At 52.5% G+C, this 19,549-nt stretch overlaps 1 protein-coding gene across 3 annotated transcripts in view; it reads right to left on the reverse strand.

Moving 5' to 3' along the window:
• PIP5K1A (phosphatidylinositol-4-phosphate 5-kinase type 1 alpha) overlaps positions 1-19,549 on the reverse strand; it is a 195,655-nt gene that overhangs the window by 61,829 nt on the left and 114,277 nt on the right. For all 3 annotated transcript variants that reach the window (XM_085639640.1, XM_085639638.1, XM_085639639.1), the window contains exons 7-8: positions 14,601-14,900; positions 13,283-13,488 (exon numbers count right to left, since the gene is read on the reverse strand). In XM_085639640.1, the coding sequence (XP_085495766.1) occupies positions 13,283-13,488; positions 14,601-14,900 (506 nt within the window). The remainder of the gene's footprint in view (positions 1-13,282; positions 13,489-14,600; positions 14,901-19,549) is intronic.

Raw genomic sequence — 19,549 nt, forward strand, 5'->3', positions numbered from 1 at the left:
CTGCATCCGGCAGAACCTTTGCCAAAGGAACTGTTGGAAGCCAACAAGCAACAGCTGAACCGTGAGCAGAGGACAGTAGAGAATTCCGTCGAGGTGCAAGAGGAGGTTGAAGAATGCGCTTGTGAGCCAAGCGGAGGATTAAACCACCTTATAAAGGTTTTAAAACTTAAGTTGAACACTTCCTCAGAAGTACACTGTCAATTAGGACTCTAGTTTAACTACCGACAGCAATAATGTAGAGTCTATACACAAATGTTATTAAATAATACATGTTAAAATTGCAACAATATTCCTTAAATTTCATAATGCGTGAAACATTCTTACCGAATGCGGTTAAAACAATGCTGCAGTTGGGAAATCAGCCATTTTCTAGCTGTGAAGAACCTCTTGTATTTTCTGACACTTAGTTTTAATGTGAGTAATATTATTAAGTATGGAAAGGTCTGTACAGAGAACAACCCAGAGCCTTTAATGTAATCCTGCTTGCAGACAGGGCAGCAGGTAGACCGTAAGACTGTTTAGGAGAGAACTGTGCTGCAGAGCAGCAGGAGTCTTGAAAGAATGATGTGGCAAGAATCCTTTGCTGTTTGGCTTGCCAAGAAGGTACCTATAGTGTAGCTTGTGGTACTGTGTTGGACCCGGCCTCGTGGCGTGGTCCCGAACCCTCCTACCAGACCAAACGGGGACAACCCCAACCCTTCGGGGCCCCCCCGAGCTTGTATCCCGCTCCCCGCACCAGCCTTCGCGACGCGGCCCGCCCGGGCCTCGGTCCCTGCGAAGCCCCAACACCAAGGCGCCAAGACCCGACCCAAGGGGGTCGAGTGACCACTCAACAGATCCCGGAGGAGGGTAGTTTCGATGGGGCCTCCCGCCGGCCCCCGACACCTGGGCCCGAACGCCCTCCGGCCTCCCTGGGCGATGTCTCCACCCCGCCGCTGGGTGTCTGGACTCTCTCATCCTGGCCCCTCCGGCCCCCCAGGTGCGAGGGTCCAGACATCAAAGGGCTCCAGCCATATATCTGGGGCAGCCCACAACCAGGACGGCAGTTGTATCCTGGAGTCCAGAAACCTGCTGATCGGATCGCGGCTGACCCTACGGAGAAAGACTCATTGCCTGGAGCTGAGAACTCGAGCCCTGCTGACTGCGTCGCAGCTCCCCCTTGCTGAGAAGAAGACCCTCGCGGAACATCGGAGCCCTGCTGACCTAGTCGCGGCTCGACCTCGCTGAAGCAACCACCGGAGCCCTGCTGACCTCGTTGCGGCTCGACCTCACCGAAGTGACTCCTCGAACCCTGCGGATTACGTCCCGGGCTGGTACTTAGACTGTCCCGCTACCCCCGTTCCTAACCAAACCCTGAGACTCTTTTGGATCCCTTGATCCACCTGTAAATATTGCCTACGGAGACCTACTCTTAAATTCTGATAAACGACTTGTGAACATTGATACCCTGGTTGTGTCCCTTTGTGGTGGGAGGGGATTACTTGGCTGTACGATCCTAGGTGAAGGACCTCGCCCAGGAGGCCTCTCAGTGGCGCTCGGCTGCATCCTTACGGAACGGTGCCTCTCGGGGTGGTCAGTCCGACACCATCTGACTCCCCGGAGGTCGCCCTTCTAACATTGGTGGCCAGCGGTGCGATCCGAGCCCGACGCAAATCGTACAGCGAGTAACGAATAGTTTCTTACCTGTCGGTGTAGTTTTGCAGCTTGAAGATCTTTCTGGATTCACTATGCTGTGCATTATTCCGCGATCTTGTGGTTGGGTCCGGATTCGTAGTCTTTTCTTTGTTTTTTTTTTTTGTAGCCCAGGTGGGCGTCGATGTCCACCATTTGGTGCACCTCCCGTGACGTCGTCGTGCTTCCTGCGGAAGTCCCACCTTTGGGGCGCCATCTTCGGGTTCTTTTTTCCTTTCCTTTTTTTTTTTTTTTTTTTTTTAACCCTAGGCGATTGATTAATCCTTCTTGTCCATTTTTCTGTATGTTTTCATTTCTTTGATCTTTTCCATTTTACCCCCTCTTCCTCCAGCCTCATCTTCCTGGCAGAGGTGGGTGGGTTCGCTAGTGAATCCAGAAAGATCTTCAAGCTGCAAAACTACACCGACAGGTAAGAAACTATTCGTTTTGCAGCGTGAATCTTTCTGGATTCACTATGCTGTGCATAGACTTTGTAGCGGTTTTCCTAATTCTGTGGCGGCTGGGTGGTAGATGAGCGTTGGTCGTTGAAAATGTGCTGAAGCACCTTCTGTCCAACCTGTGCTTCCTTGTTCATCTGAATGTCCACGCAGTAGTGTTTCGTGAACGTGTGCACAGATGCCCAAGTTGCCGCGAGGCATATGTCCTGGATGGGCGTGTTCGCCAGGAAGGCCACCGTGGCCCCTTTCTTCCTTGTGGAGTGAGCCTGCGGCCCCTCCGCTAGCTCCTGTCCAGCCTGTTTGTGGCAGAATTGAATAGTGAGGGCAATCCACCTTGCGATGGTGCCCTTAGTCACTGGCCTACCCATGAAGCTAGTAGCAAAGGACACAAACAGCTGTTTCGACTTCCTGAGTTCCTTGGTTCTCTCAATGTAGTGCATCACCGCTCTTCTTGCGTCGAGGGTGTGCAGGGCCTTTTCTGCGTTTGAAGTCGGGTTTTGGAAGAAACTTGGTATCTGAATACTCTGATTCATGTGGAACGCCGACACCACCTTGGGCATGATGTGTGGGTCCGTTCTCAGGACTATTCTATCCTTGTGAATCTGAATGTAGGGTTCCTGCAGCGTTAGTGCTTGAAGCTCGCTCACCCTGCGTAGTGAGGTTATGGCCACCAGAAAGGCCGTTTTCATAGTCAACATCTGCAGTGTGGCCTTGTGAATGGGTTCAAACGGTGCCTTCATGAGCTCCGTCAGGACCACATTCATATTCCATGCCGGCGGCGGCAACCTTTTCGGGGGGGCCATCCTTTTGGCTCCTTCCATGAATCTCCTCACCACCTGCGAGCTGAAGAAACTTCCACCTTTTTCACCTCTGGTGTAGGCCACGATTGCCGCTAGGTGTACCCTTAGTGAGCTCGAGCAGAGGTTACTCTTTAGAAGGTGTGTGAGGTACCTCAGTACTGTTGAGTCTCTTGTCATTCTGTTTTGCAGGCCCTTTTTCCGGCACCACACAGTGAACCTCTTCCATTTTGCGCTGTAGCATTTTCGTGTAGTTGGTTTCCTCGCCTCCCGTAGCACTCGCATCGTGCTCGGCGGCAATCTTAGGTGTGCGAACTCTAGGTCTTCAGGAGCCATGCCGCCAGGTTGAGGGTCTCTGGCTCTGGGTGCAGGACCTCTCCGTTTTGCATTGAGAGCAGGTCCTTCCTCCTCTCGAACCTGTATGGGTTGCCTTGTGCCATTTCTTGAATTTGTGAGAACCATGTCCGCCTCGCCCACTGCGGAGCCACCAGGATCAGAGTCATGTTGCTGGTTCTGCACTTGTCGAGCACTCTGTGCAACAGGGGTATCGGTGGAAAGGCGTAGGCAAATGTCCTCGACCAGCTTATCCATAGGGCATTTCCCTTGGATTGCTGATCTGGTTGCCTGGACGCGAAGCTTTGGCATTTTGCATTGTGGCGTGTTGCAAATAGGTCTATTGTGGGAGTCCCCCATCTCCGGAAGAGTTTCTCCGTTTCCTGGCCATTGAGCTCCCACTCGTGTGATGCTGAGGTCTGCCTGCTTAGCCAGTCTGCCTCCACATTGTCCTTCCCCGGTAGGTGAATTGCCAGTAGATCTATCCTGAGAGGTATGGCCCATCTCCAAATCTCCTGAGCTAGGGATGAGAGTGGGAACGACTGTGTCCCCCCTTGTTTGTTGATGTAGAACATCGCCGTGGTGTTGTCTGTTTGGACCAACACCCTCTGGTTGAACAGGTGTCTCTGGAATGCCTTCAGGGCTAGCAGGATTGTTTTCAACTCGAGGTAGTTGATATGGCGGACCGCATCTGCTGGAGCCCATAGACCCCTCACTCTGAGGTTGTCCATGTGCGCTCCCCATCCCTTCTGCGATGCGTCCGTGGTAATGGTCACTGTTGGGATTGGTGGTGTCAGGCTTCTCCCTGTTGTTATGTTGTCTCTGTTCCACCAAGTTATCTCCTCCTGCACTGCGTGCGTAACAACCACTAGATCCTCCCAACTTCCGTTTGCTTGTGACCATTGCTGTTGTAGCCATTCCTGGAATGGTCTCATGTGCAGGCGTACATTCGGCACCAGCTGGATACAGGACGCCATCATCCCCATCATCTTGCTCACAGCCCTCACTGTCAGAGCTCGCCCCTTCTGGTAGAGCTTCGCCTCCTTCAGTAGAGCATCTGTCCTCCTGTCGCTGGGCACTACTGTACTGTTGCGGGAGTTGATCTTTGCCCCCAGGAAAATCTTCACCTGTTCCGGTTCCATCGATGATTTTCCCCAGTGGATCGAGAATCCCAGATTCGTGAGGGTGTCTGTTACGCGTTTTGCGTGCCTCTCGCACTTTTCGCGTGAGTTTGCCTTGACCAGCCAGTCGTCCAAGTAGGGGTAGACATGTATTCCCTGCCTTCGTAGGTGTGCCGCTACCGCCGACAGGCATTTTGTAAAGACCCTTGGTGCTGATTTTAATCCGAAGGCCAGGGTTGTGAACTGGTAGTGTTCCTGTTCGATGTTGAATCTTAGAAGGCCCTTGTGCCTTCGGTTTATTGGGATGTGAAGGTAGGCATCCTTGAGGTCCACGGTGACCATGAAGTCCCCTTCTCTTATCTGTGGCAGAACCTCCTGCAGTGAAGTCATTTTGAACCTTTGCGTTCTGATGAACTTGTTTAGGTAACGGAGGTCTAGTATGGGTCTGAGGTCTCCGTCTACCTTCGGAACCACGAAGTAGTTTGAGTAGACCCCCTTGTTGCGTTCTCCGAACGGCACTGTCTCTATGGCTCCCTTTTGTAGGAGTTTTCGCGTTTCTTCTCTGAGTATTGCCAGTTCTTGGGCCGATCTCAGTCTTCCCTTTGGTTTCCTGTTTGGAGGTCTTTTCTCCAAATCTACGCAGTATCCGTACTGCACAATGTTCCGTATCCACTTGTCTGTGGTTATACGCCGCCACTCCTGAAGGTAGAACCTCAGTCTTCCGCCTACTGGTGTCGTATGCTCGTAGGCTCTTGAATCTTCTCTTCCCCCTGATGACACTTTTTTGCGCCTCACCCTTGGGGTCCTGACGAGGGTAGGCGTCCTCTTGCGTGCTGAGTCACTTCGACGAGGGCTGTTCGCCCCCTCTCCTCCTTTGGCCACGTCCGTTCCCTCTCCCGCGAAAGGACTGGCCCCGAGGTTGATATTGCCAGTTTTGCTTCTGCTGACCTTGTCCGTGACCTTCACCCTGCTGACTTTGTTGGAACGCCTGGTGCGACGTCCCCTGCTGGCTTCCTCCCCTACCGTAGGGTCTCCTCGAGGGATTTCCTCGCCTCATTCCCCTCAGCTGTAGGGCCCCCATGGACCTCGCCGTCTCGTTTTCTTTTTTCAGCTGGGTGAGCTTCTCGTCCACTGTTGCTCCGAACAGTGTCTCTCCGTTGAAGGGGGTGCCAAGGATGTTGTTCTGCACTTCCGGTTTGAATCCCGAGATTCTTAGCCATGCATGCCTCCTCTCTGTGACCCCTATGGCCATGAGTCTTGCTGAAGTCTCTGCCCCATCCAACGCCGTCTTTATACAGGAGTTGGCGATGTTCTTCCCTTCGTCTATCAGGTGAGAGGCTCTCTGGCGGTATTCTTCGGGGAGGTGCTTTACTAGCTCCCCCATCTCATCCCAGTGCTGGTATTGGTGTCTATTGAGGAGTGCATTCGAATTCGCCATGCGCCAGTGCATTGCGGCGTTCCTCTCGACCTTTCTTCCTGTGAGGTCAATCCTCCTGCTCTCCTTATCCGGAGGTGGGCCCGAAGTTGCTGGTACATTGGCCCTTCTCCTGGCCGTGGAGGCTATGATGGAGAATGCGGTCACGCTACCCTTGATGTAAGGGGGGTCCAGGGAGGAGTGCTTATATTTCTTCTCTGTCCTGGGCGTGATCGACCGACAGGTGGCAGGTTCCTTGAAGGCTTCTCTCCCCTGATTCATCACGCTTTGTAGCATGGGGAGGAACTGGCTCCTTGTCTGGATGGGGAGCAGTGTCTCGACGAGAAAATCGGCTTTCGGTTTCTCCTCGTCGAGTTTGACGCCGAAGGCCATTGCTGCGCTCCTGACCACCATATTGTACACCCCGATGTCGTCGGGTGGCGAAGGCCTCGAAGGGTACGTGTCCACGGGCTCCTCCGGGTTTTCGGTGTCGAGATCGTGCCATTCGACGTCGTTGCTGGTAGATGCCGCCGATTCGTAGAACGACCGTTGGTCTTCTTCCTCGGCTTCTCCCTCATAATAGGGCACTTCTTCCTCTTCGAGATCCCTTGTCAGCCCTTCGGCGTCGAACTCGTCTTCGACCTCACCGACGTCCGCCGATGAAACCGTTGGAATCGTGAATTCCTTCATCCTGGCGTCGAACTCCTTCTTCCTTTGAAGGATGTTCTCCATTTCGGCCTCGAGCCGCCTCTTCTTTTTCTCCATCTCGGAGATGCTTTCGGCGTCGACCGCGGGTCTTTTCGATGAAACTTGCGTCGACGTCGAACGTTCTTTCTGCGTCGATCGGCCCGTTTCATGGGATGTTTTCGACGACCCTTGCTTTTCGGCGTCTTTCGGCACCAGGGAGTCCTTTTCTAAGGATCCGCTCGGCCTCTTGTCCGTGGTTCCCCCTTTGGACGTCGAAGTTTTCGGCGCCGGGGCTCCCTTCGTGGACTTTGACTCAGTTTTTCTCGAGTCACCCTCGTGTTTTCGAGGTACTTTCTGTTTTGCGCTCGACGATTCTCTTACCTCGTCTTCTTTTTTCTTGTCGGTCTCTACGACCGTGAAGTTTTCGGCTGTCTCGGCGACGTTGTCCTCGTCGTCCGTGGAGAGGCCCAGATCGTAGAGCGTCGGGGGCTTCCCCTTGCCATCCATGTTGGCGTTGGGTCCTCTCTGTCGCTCTCTCACCCTGAGTGTCTTCGGCGCGAAGGCTGAGCAGGCGTTGCAGTCGATACTCTGGTGATCGACCGGTAGGCAGAGGTTGCAGACCGGATGCTGGTCTTTCTGCGCGAACTTGTGGTGGCAGTTTGGGCAGAACTTGAATGGCGTCTTGTCCATTGCGCTCAGGGTCTCTGAGCGTGCATTCTCCAAGGCCGTCGAAGAAAAAGGGCGCTGGTCCTCTTTTCTTCGCGCTCCTGATGAAATCTCTTCCTTTCCTGATATCTTCTAGTGATTCTATCGACGAAACTCGCTTTTCTTCCTTCTTCTTCCGAGTGTAATTCTGGAGCTTCCCGATGACGATCCAGACCCAACGGCGGAAAAAAGAATCTGAAGATGGCGCCCCAAAGGTGGGACTTCCGCAGGAAGCACGACGACGTCACGGGAGGTGCACCAAATGGTGGACGTCGACGCCCACCTGGGCTACAAAAAAAAAAAAAAAAAAAAAAAAAACAAAGAAAAGACTACGAATCCGGACCCAACCACAAGATCGCGGAATAATGCACAGCATAGTGAATCCAGAAAGATTCACGCTGCAAAACACACCCACTACCTACCCAGACACAGAGTAACTATGAGCAACCAAGAGACCACCCCAACCGCGGAGTTCCAACAAGAACGGTTGGAGGAATATACCCATAAGGAACTAAAACAGTTTTGTAAAGACAAAGGCATCGCGACCACCGGATTAAACACAAAAGAAGACCTGCAGAAAGCCCTAAGGGCCTGGGTAGAGCCTGAATCGGCTCCCCCCCAAACCGAAGAAAACCCGGTGCCAAGTGTGCACCAGCAACCAACCGCAGCCCCAGCAGATGGAAGAAGAACTAGCATGGAGACCGGCCTCTCCCCGGAAGAGATGCGAGAACGGGAGAGGGTCCGGACCCACGAGTTAGAGCTCGCCCGACTCCGCCTGGACGGCGAACTCCTACTAGCAGAAAAGAAGTTGGCCCTAGAGCAACTACGGTTGCAAGAAGAAATAGAGGAGAAAAGACGGCACCGAGAACTAGAAGAAAGGAGGCTAACCCTCGAGCATGAGCGGGGCCTTAAAGAACTTGAAATTAAGTCCAAAAATGGAGAGTCCGGCGCCCCCGGAAACAGGGACAACCCTCCGCCGGCCGAGGCGAAGGTACATATCCCCAAGGATGTCGTCAAAGAGTACTACAAGAACGACGACATCCAACAATGGTTCAAGGCCTACGAGGTAGCCATGACCGCCCATCGGGTACCCCGGAAGGATTGGGGTGCCGGCCTATGGGGACGGTTCCTCAGCGAAGGCAGAGACACCCTGCTACAGCTCCCAGACGCAGTGATGACCTCTTACGACCATATGAAGGAGGCCCTGCTCACCCGCTATGGTCTCACCCCAGAGATGTACCGCCAGCGCTTCCGGGACTGCAGGAAGCTCCCCGGTACCACCTGGGTGGAATACGTAGACTTTTTCAGCAGAGCCCTGGAAGGATGGATCAAGGGCAGCAAAGTCACCTCCTACGAACAGCTGTTCGACCTCATTGTATGGGAGCACCTCTCCAAAAACTGCTTCGTCGAGCTGAGACAGCACCTCCTCGACAGCAAGCTGACCGAGCCGCGGAAGCTCGCCGCCGAGGCCGATCGATGGGTGAACACCCGGGTCCCTCGGAACTCGATGGGGGAGTACCAGCGGAACAACCAGGGGCCCCCCCGCCAGCGCGGCGGAGGAGGGGGAATCGAACCGAAACAGAGACTTTCCAGCAGGGCCGCCCCGGAGTCCTCCCCGGGGATCGCCCACGAACAGCACGTCCCCGTCCCTCGCCCGAAGAGGGACCCCCCTAGCCCGACCAGGGCCTCGACCGACGGTAACGTGCTACAACTGCCAACAGCCAGGGCATTATGCCAGTGACCCGACCTGCCCCGTGAACCGACGAGCCGGGACCACCGGGCCACCCCCCCGCCAGTTGGCGGCCGCGGCCCTGGGAGAAGGGGGAGAAGATGAAGAGAACGACGACGCAGAGCCAACCGAATGGGAACCCGCCGCCATGACCTTGGTATGCCTGGGCAGCCGGGAAATGGTGCCCCGGGCTCCCATCCCGAGCAACACCCAGAAGTACCAACAGTGGGTCACCATTAATGGACGCCGGGCCGAAGCCCACCGTGACACCGGAGCCAGCGTGACAGCCGTATGCTGCCACTTGGTGACCCCCGAACAGATCATGCCTAATGTACCGTGTCCCGTTCGGTCGGCAGACAACACAGAGCTTGTCCACGACCGCCCGGGCCATCCAGCCGAGCATACCTGCTCCCCCCGAAGAGCCGGAGTGGCCCGAACCGCCACCCCCCTCCGTCGAAGAAGAAGCCAACGCTCAGTCCGGGCCGCCAGAAATCCCCCCCGGACGAGGTCGCCGCGCTCGGCGACCTACCCGAACTCGCCCAATGGCGCCAGGAAGGTGGCCCCACCAGGGAGCAGTTCCGTCAAGAACAGAAAACCTGCCCCTCCCTCGAAGGGACCCGACAGCAAGCAGCCGCCCAGGCCACCGGAGAACAAACGGGGACCCACTGGGTCTATTGGGACAATGACCTCCTCTACAGCGAGCAGAAGACCGCAGAACTGGGGGCCGGCCGCGTGCTGGTGGTCCCCCTCCGATTCCGAGACTTCCTCCTCAATCTGGCGCATGATGTGCCCCTCGCCGGGCACCTGGGGCAAGACAAAACCTACAGCCGCCTGGTGACCCACTTCTACTGGCCCCTAATGCGGAGGGACGTGGACAATCATTGCCGCACCTGCCCGACCTGCCAAGCCAGCGGGAAGAGTGGGAGAAAAGTCAAAGCCCCTCTCCAACCCTTTCCAATAGTAAACACCCCGTTCGAGCGGGTAGGGATCGACATCGTGGGACCTATGGACCCCCGAACCGCCCAAGGACATCGCTACATCCTCGTCCTGGTCGATCATGCCACCCGATACCCTGAGGCCATCCCTCTCCTAACAGTGACGGCCCCCGTAGTGGGCCGGGCCTTAATGGGAATATTCTCCAGAATGGGTTTCCCCCGGGAGGTCGTGAGCGACCGAGGCACGAACTTCATCTCAAAATATATGCGGTCCCTGTGGCAACAATGCGGGGTCACCTACAAATTCACCACCCCGTACCACCCCCAGGGGAACGGACTAGTCGAACGACTCAACAGGACATTGAAAGGAATGATCAAGGGCTTGGAGGAGCCCCTAAGACGCAAATGGGACGTCCTGCTGCCCTGCCTCCTGTTTGCCTATCGGGAGGTCCCACAGAAGTCTCTGGGGTTCAGCCCCTTCGAACTCTTGTATGGACACCCTGTCCGGGGCCCCCTCAGCCTGGTCAAAGAAGGCTGGGAGACTACCGTCCAGGATGCTCCGCCCGACGTCTACCGGTACCTCCTGACCCTGCGGAATCAAACCCGGAAATTCCGGGAACTGGCCGAAGCCAACCTCGAGGCCAGCCAGGAGAAAATGAAACGCTGGTATCACCAGAACGCCTCCTCCATCGAGTTCGAGCCAGGCCAGCAGGTCTGGGTCATGTCGCCCGTTGACCCTTGTGCTCTCCAGGACAAATGGACCGGGCCCTTCAAGGTGGTAGAGAAAAAGAGCCCCGTCACCTACCTGGTCGACCTGGAATCCCCCAGGAACCCCCTCCGGGTTCTCCACGCCAACAGGCTCAAACCCCACTTTGCCCGAACGGAACTTAGCCTGCTGATGGCTACGGACGATGGGGCCGAGGACGACTCCGAGCCCCTACCCGACCTCCTGAGAGCCTCAGAAAAGGACGGCTCCTTAGAGGGAGTCATCCTCTCTGCCACCCTGACTGCGGAGCAGCGCCAAGAGTGTCAAGGACTGCTGCATCACTTCGCTGCTCTCTTCTCCCTCACTCCCGGAGTCACCCGATGGTGTATCCACGGCGTAGACACCGGGTACAGCCCCCCCGTGCGACACCGAGCCTACCGAGTCCCCGACCGGGTACGGGTCTGCATCCACGCCGAGGTCTCCAAGATGTTGGCCCTGGGGGTCATCCAGCCCTCCGACAGTCCCTGGGCCAGCCCTGTGGTCCTGGTGCTGAAAGCTGCCGCCCCGGGCACCACCCCGGAGCTCCGGTTTTGCGTGGACTATCAGGGAATAAATGCCGTCACCAAAACCGATGCCCATCCCATTCCTTGGGCAGATGAACTGATCGACCGCCTGGGAGCAGCCCGCTACCTTAGCACCTTTGACCTCACCGCCGGGTACTGGCAGATCAGGCTCACCCCGGGCGCCCAAGAGCGTTCTGCTTTCTCCACCCCCGATGGCCACTACCACTTCCGAGTGATGCCCTTCGGCATGAAGAATGCCCCGGCGACCTTCCAAAGACTAGTGAACAAGGTACTGGCCGGCCTAGAAGCGTTCAGCGCCGCCTACCTGGACGATATTGCGGTGTTCAGCAGCCACTGGGCCGAACACCTGAGGCACCTCTGGGAGGTTCTGACCGCCCTCCAAAGGGCCGGGCTCACAATAAAAGCCAGCAAATGTCAGATAGGCCAAGGATCCGTAACCTATCTGGGACATCAAGTGGGGAGCGGCCATGTGGCTCCCCTCCAGCCAAAGATCGACGCCATCATGGCCTGGGAGCCCCCAGCCACCCAAACCGCGGTGAGGGCCTTCCTGGGACTCACGGGCTATTACCGGCGGTTCATTAAGGACTACGGAAGCATTGTGGGCCCCCTCACGGAGCTCACCTCCAAGAAGCAACCAAAGAAGGTGCACTGGACGCCCCTCTGTCAGGCGGCCTTCGAGACCCTCAAGACAGCGATGTGTACCGCCCCCGTGCTACAAGCTCCCGACTACAGCAAAGAGTTCGTGGTACAGACTGATGCCTCGGAATATGGAGTCGGGGCTGTCTTGTCCCAAGTGAACTCTCAGGGGATTGACCAGCCGGTGGCCATCCTCAGCCGGCGCCTGCTGCCCCGGGAGCAAAGATGGAGCACCATTGAACGAGAGGCCTTCGCCGTGGTGTGGGCCCTCAAGAAGCTCCGGCCCTACCTCTTCGGCATCCACTTCCGGGTCCAAACCGACCACCGGCCCTTGCGGTGGTTAATGCAGATGAGAGGCGAGAACCCGAAGTTGTTGCGATGGTCCATCTCTCTGCAGGGGATGGACTTCACTGTAGACCATCGGCCCGGCAACGACCACGCCAACGCCGACGGCCTATCCCGCTTCTTCCGCCTCGGCGAGGAGAACACCCAAGAAGATGGGTGACTCTCCCTGCCTTCCGCTGGGGGGGAAACGCCTGTTGGACCCGGCCTCGTGGCGTGGTCCCGAACCCTCCTACCAGACCAAACGTGGACAACCCCAACCCTTCGGGGCCCCCCGAGCTTGTATCCCGCTCCCCGCACCAGCCTTCGCGACGCGGCCCGCCCGGGCCTCGGTCCCTGCGAAGTCCCAACACCAAGGCGCCAAGACCCGACCCAAGGGGGTCGAGTGGCCACTCAACAGATCCCGGAGGAGGGGAGTTTCGATGGGGCCTCACGCCGGCCCCCGACACCTGGGCCCGAACGCCCTCCGGCCTCCCTGGGCGATGTCTCCACCCCCCCGCTGGGTGTCTGGATTCTCTCATCCCGGCCCCTCCGGCCCCCCAGGCGCGAGGGTCCGGACATCAAAGGGCTCCAGCCATATATCTGGGGCAGCCCACAACCAGGACGGAAGTTGTATCCTGGAGTCCACTACCCTGCTGATCGGATCGCGGCTGACCCTACGGAGAAAGACTCATTGCCTGGAGCTGAGAACTCGAGCCCTACTGACTGCGTCGCGGCTCCCCCTTGCTGAGAAGAAGACCCTCTCGGAACATCGGAGCCCTGCTGACCTCGTCGCGGCTCGACCTCGCTGAAGCAACCACCGGAGCCCTGCTGACCTCGTCGCGGCTCGACCTCACCGAATGAATGGTAATCAATGCTAAATCTTTCTGTCATACCCCCCACGGCAGTCCACAAATTGCCTGTAAAGGCAGAGAGCACTGAATCTCAGACTTGACTGCTCATTCTCTTTTATATACGCTGGAAACAGGTACACTTGAAGTAGTAATACAACACCAGAAGGGAGGTAACCATCCTCCAACCTAATCTCTTGAAAAAAGAAAATCCACCTCAAATGCATTGTGTGAAATTAGACTACCCCCACACACATTTTTACCCCTAGTGAAGCATGAAAAATTAAATACTGGTGGTTTCATATCATGAATTTTGTTTAAAAAGGCCACATACTGGTCATCAGATTGTATAGTCCCCCCTCGCCAGGCCTCGCCCTGGATGGATTCCATGGCAGTGGAGTAGAGTGCTTTCTGGCCTGCTGGCTTCCGAGTGTCCGGGTGATTATTCCCATCCATTGCCGCCCTCTCTTTCAGCGCCTGATCCATGTTGTGGATACCCACCAACAAGCTGTAATCCATAATTTTAAAACTCTGCAAAACCTGGAGAGAAAAGCACAAGAATATTCCTCGGTCACTGCAGACTTAGAACAAACTTGTGATTTGCAGTGCATATAGGTAGGAGGTGGAGAGGAAAGTACTGTAGGCACACCACTGTCTCCTGCTTTACCCATCCCTGTATACCAGCCCAACGGTCAGCTAATAATATATCCTTCTTATCCCTGCTAAACACTGACATTTCAGAGCAGGGGTATGGAGGCTATCACAAGTGGCAAAATACAAGACTAGCAGGAGGAGAAGGTTTCACGCATTCAACAATTTTACAGAATGGACAGCATCCCCAAATTAGCCCCGTCCATGCGCATGACAGCCGGGAGCAGTCACGTGTCACGGTGGGCGTGTGCGCACGACGGCTCCCGGCCGTCCGAATCCCAGCCCACTAATAGAAACGCCCACACAGCGCGGGAATTCCCCGCGCATGGAAGGGGTTAATACAATCTTTGGATCCTCCTTAAAGCGAAGATTCTAAGGATATATTAATATGGAGAAAGGTTGTGTGATCAAATGGGAAAATATATGTATGTTGGAACTGTTACTCCAGCATGGGTGTCGTTTCCATGTTCCCCAGCTTAGGATAATTCCCTGCCTTCACCTGGAATGGGTGGAAATTGAGAAGACCATCCCCGAATGATACTCACTCTGAAGTTTTGCAGAAACTGTAATTCCACACTCACATTCAGAGACTTGGTCTACTATTCCCAATACACCACACCTGTACTGTAAGAAGCTTCAAAGGATATATTTTTTTTTTAAGCCACAGTGAGGCTAGTTAGGTGTAGCCACTGCAATATACTTCTTGAATGGTGTACTGTGGCACTCGACGTGGGACTTATTTAGTTCACCATATCTTATGACACAGTAGATGGATTGATATCTCAAGATCTATACTGCAGTCCACGAGTAAGCAAGATGCATCTTCACTGAAAATCTTAAAAATCACTGTGCCTGAAAACAAAATATATAAACCCTGGTTTGGCTGCCTAAAAAGGATTTTGATTTTTTTTTTCTTAAATAGACTGAATGGACTTGGTTTTACAAGTGTCCACCTTTGTTTCTGCATAACGGGGGTTTAGGAAAGCCGCAGATAATCTTACCAAACAATCTCTCATGATGGTTTTGCTCAGAGCGTTGTACATGTCTGGGTCAAGGAAAAGTCCATCCCCAATATCTTGCATGAAGTCAAGGTCTTTAAACGTGGGGAAGTTTTTCTCTCGTTCCTTTTGCGAAGCCCGACGTTTGTAGGTGGAACCCTTCAAGTCATATTTCAAGTGCATCTTAACTGACCGTGGCAACAAGTTGTTCATGACAACAATGCGAATGTTCTTGCCAGCAGCCTGCACACAGTACAGACCGTAAAATTTTGGCAACAGCGTACGTGGATTCTGGTTTAAATTCTGGAAGAAAAAAATAAATAAATTACTCATTGAAGAGATATAGGCACACCGACAAAGCAAAGATATGTTCATATTGGAACATTGCTATAAAGATTGGGTTCAAAGTCCTACCCAACACACAGCTCAGTGGGAGAAGACAACTTTGGAATGTGATTCTGTGACATGAAGAAGGAGTAGTTTCTTTTCTGTAACTCCAGTTCTGTAGTAGGGGTATCTCTGTTATAGTCATAATCTAGTGAATAGTCCAGCCCATGTGCGTGGACCCCGGAGCAATAAAAAATAATCTCTAAAGGTGACAAATCATGCAGACCTGCATACACCTTTAAGAGAGAATTTAATTTAAAGACAGATAATGCAGCCTATACCCACAGGCTACCCTGTCCAGTACTTCAACTAGAATTCCACCAACATCCACAAACAGCACTGCCTGTCCAGCTTTTCTCCACATAGGAAAAAACCCTGCCTCTACCAGCAAAAGCCTCTGGAATGATAGAGAGGAAGGAATGGACAGACAAGCCCCATAGGCTGCCATTATGTGGCTTAGAACAGGATACTGTGCCTTTAAGAAAACTTTCCAGATTTCCAGAACTTTCCCCAGTATCCCAGAATGCCCAGCAGGTCCCTTTTACTTTCAGTTCTTTTTGAAGGCGTAGCACGCCAGACCTGTAGCATTCTTCACATGAATAATTATCTCTCCACCGGGGAGGAGGGCGGGCGCTTATGACTATAACAGAGATACCCCTACTACAGAACTGGAGTTACAGAAAAGAAACTACTCCTTCTGTAGTAGGGGATCTCTGTGTATAGTCATAATCTAGTGAATAGAATGGCAAGCCCATCCCCACACAACAACAGCGGTGGAGAACAAACAAGACAATACCACTACTGTGCAAAAAAATTTCGCAGCGAAGCCTGCCCAACCTGAGCATCTGCCCTGGCATCCGAGTCCAGACAGTAATGCGCAGCAAAGGTATGGACCGACTTCCAAGTGGCCGCCTTGCAGATTTCCGCAATCGGAACATCACGCAGCAAAGCCGTCGTGGCAGCTTTGCCCCTGGTGGAATGAGCCTTAGGTTTACCCCCTAAGGCAGTGGTTCCCAAACTTTTCACTCCTGAGGACCCCCATTGAGTCACTACTGGAATCCGGGGACCCCCAACCAATTTATATGATTTAAATCTCAAACAAAACTGTAATTCAAAGAAAAAAACATACATGTGTGCACATTAAACAAAGACTGACTTCAATTACTAAAGATTTTAGATTTTTATATTAAAAATATTCTATCTTAATGGGAAGGTTGGTGGGTAAACAGCCTTTAGTGCGCGGCTGCTACTGCGCATACCATTACTTCGCAAGCGTTACTACGCTTGCGATGTTACAACGCGTACCATTAGTACGCAAGTTGTTACATCGCAAGCGTTGGTACTACGCATGCGTTGTAATGGTATGCTTGAAAAGAAATCGATCCATGTCGTTGTAAGGAAACGGAGGCGGTTTCCTCACAACGACGTGCACCGCCCATCGAAGACGACGTGAGGAAGGTGCCCTGAGGAGAGATGAACCACGAAGAGAGAGGTAAGGGGGATGTAGTGTGTTTTTGGAGAGTAGGGGGTCGTGCTGGGGGTACAGTTTAAGGGTTGAGGGTAGTGTTAAGGGGTATGTGTAGTGTTTAAGGTTTGAGTGTAGGGTTTAGGGTAGAGTTGTGGTGTATGTGCAGAGTAGGGGGTCGTGCGGGGTAGTGTTTTGGGGTAGTGTTGTGGTGTATGTGTAGTTTAGGTTAGTGTTTTAGGGTTAAGGGTAGTGTAGGTGGGTCGTATGGTATGGTTTAGGGTAGTGTTTTGGTGTATATGTAGTGTAGGGGGTCGTGCTGGGAGTGGCGTATTAGGGTTCAGGGTAGTGTTGTGTTTTTGTAGTGTAGGATGTTGTGCAGGGGGTAGTGATTTAGTGTTTAGGGAATAGTAGTGGTGTGTATTGTTAAAGGTTTCGGTGTATTTTCAAATTACTTCCCCCACCCACAACCCCTGATTTCCTGGCATCCCGCTCAAGGTTTTAGGTTACTTTTTGTTAGGAATAAATGTAAAATTAAATTATTTTTCAATGTAGTGATATACAAAGTAATTTGAGTCGAAGTAATTGCCTTTTGAAACGATTTTCAAGCCGATGCAAAGTGAAAGCATACGATGTACAAAAATGCATAGAAATGCCTTGTGCGAAGTAAAAAATGCGCACTAATGGTATGCGCACTAATGGTATGCGAACTAACAACACCTATTCAGGTTGGTGCTGTATCTTGCGACTAACTTTTCATTGTTTGGTTTCATGTCGCCGCACGAGGCTCCTGCTACTGCCAAGGCTGGAATGGAAACCTAAAGCTGCTCTGGCAAATGTTGTCAGACCAGTCCCCGTACAGTGCACAAGTGCAGTGAGTGAGCCTGACCACTACAAAGGGGGCTTTGGGGAGCTCTCCCCCAAGAAAATTTGGGGGAAAATGGTGCATTTTACAACACATTTGTCATTATATATTAAATTGTATTAGCTTTTTAAAGCATAGTAAACAATGACCTTACTATGCACCAGGATACAACAATTTTTGTCAATCTTCAATGATTTACAATCTTCAATGATTCCCTCACTACTACCCTCCAACAGTGCCTCTCATCTCTCCATAGCCCCACTGTCACATGTATTTAATTTATTTTATAGCACCTCTCATACCACTGTAGGGTGTAATAGCACTTTACATCACACACAAAGAGAGACCATGAATCATATGTGTGTAAATCAGTGAATAGAAAATGTTACATAAGGCAAAGGGGACTACAAGGTGTAGGATTCACATGTCATCCATACTGGTAGGTATTTTTTAAGAGTGCTTGGTCTGGAGAAGCAAAAACTCAGGATTCAGAATATAACACAGGGATTAACAGTGACTTTAATAATAAGGATTTATTTCTACCCAAACAAACCTTTTTAGCAGCATCGGGATAATGAAAGACTGGGAACAAGCATAATTTACTAACTTGTACTGTGGAGTTTGCATGCAGTTCTTTGATGGCAGTTCATAGCTCACTGTGCTAGATTACGATTGGAACTTGTGAACTGCACAATAACAAAAGAATCTCTGTGGCAAAAGCAGGAACCCACTGAGCTATGCACAAAACAAAATACTGTTTTTTTAAAAATGCACGGTAGACATTCTTTGTAGCAGGCATATTAACCACCAGCGCTTCCTAAGATGAGTCAAAGCTGCCACTGGGCAAAACCTCCATCTCTCTACAGCTGATACATTAATTACCGGTGTTATCTTGACACATTTATTGCTACCCAAAAACTGCTGATTATACAAGGAACTTTGCAGTGCTTTTAAAACTGCTGCCTGGGGACCCCCTAGGAATGTGTCACGGACCCCTGGGGGTCCGCGGACCCCAGTTTGGGAACCACTGCCCTAAAGTCTTAATAGCCTTTTGATAACACAATTGTATGCAGGACACAATCCACCGAGAAATGGACTGCTTAGAGGTCGCGAGACCGGTCCTGACTGATCCATAATTAACAAACAATTGGTCAGACCTACGAATATCCTTTGTCTTATCCAGGTAAAATTTCAACACCCTCCCAACATCCAGGGAATGGAGAGACCTTTCCGCTGGCGAAGAGGGATTCTGAAAGAACTTAGGCAAAGTTATGGTCTGGTTGACATGAAAATCAGATATAACGAAAAGTTTCTTACCTGTCGGTGTAGTTTTGCAGCTTGAAGATCTTTCTGGATTCACTATGCTGTGCATTATTCCGCGATCTTGTGGTTGGGTCCGGATTCGTAGTCTTTTCTTTGTTTTTTTTTTTTTTTTTTGTAGCCCAGGTGGGCGTCGACGTCCACCATTTGGTGCACCTCCCGTGACGTCGTCGTGCTTCCTGCGGAAGTCCCACCTTTGGGGCGCCATCTTCGGGTTCTTTTTTCCCTTTTTTTTTTTTTTTTTTTTTTAACCCTAGGCGATTGATTAATCCTTTTGTCCATATTTCTGTACGTCTCCACCTATTTGATCCTATCCCTTTCACCCCCTCTTCCTCCAGCCTCATCTTCCTGGCGGAGGTGGGTGGGTTCCCTAGTGAATCCAGAAAGATCTTCAAGCTGCAAAACTACACCGACAGGTAAGAAACTTTTCGTTTTGCAGCGTGAATCTTTCTGGATTCACTATGCTGTGCATAGACTTCGTAGCGGTTTTCCTATTTTTGTGGTGGCTGGGTGGAAGATGATCGCTGGTCGTTGAAAATGTGTTGTAGCACCTTCTGTCCGACCTGTGCTTCCTTATTCATTTGAATGTCCACGCAGTAGTGCTTTGTGAACGTGTGCACAGATGCCCAAGTTGCTGCGAGACAAATGTCTTGGATGGGCGTGTTTGCCAGGAAGGCAACTGTGGCCCCCTTCTTCCTTGTGGAGTGAGCTTGTGGCCCCTCCGTTAGCTCCTGTCCAGCCTGTTTGTGACAGAATTGAATAGTGAGGGCAATCCACCTAGCGATGGTGCCCTTGGTCACTGGTCTACCCATGAAGCTAGTAGCAAAGGACACAAACAGCTGCTTCGACTTCCTGAGTTCCTTGGTTCTTTCAATGTAGTGCATCACCGCTCTTCTGGCATCGAGGGTGTGCAGG

Source organism: Triturus cristatus, chromosome 12, assembly GCF_964204655.1.
Source record: "Triturus cristatus chromosome 12, aTriCri1.1, whole genome shotgun sequence".
NCBI lineage: Eukaryota > Metazoa > Chordata > Amphibia > Caudata > Salamandridae > Triturus > Triturus cristatus.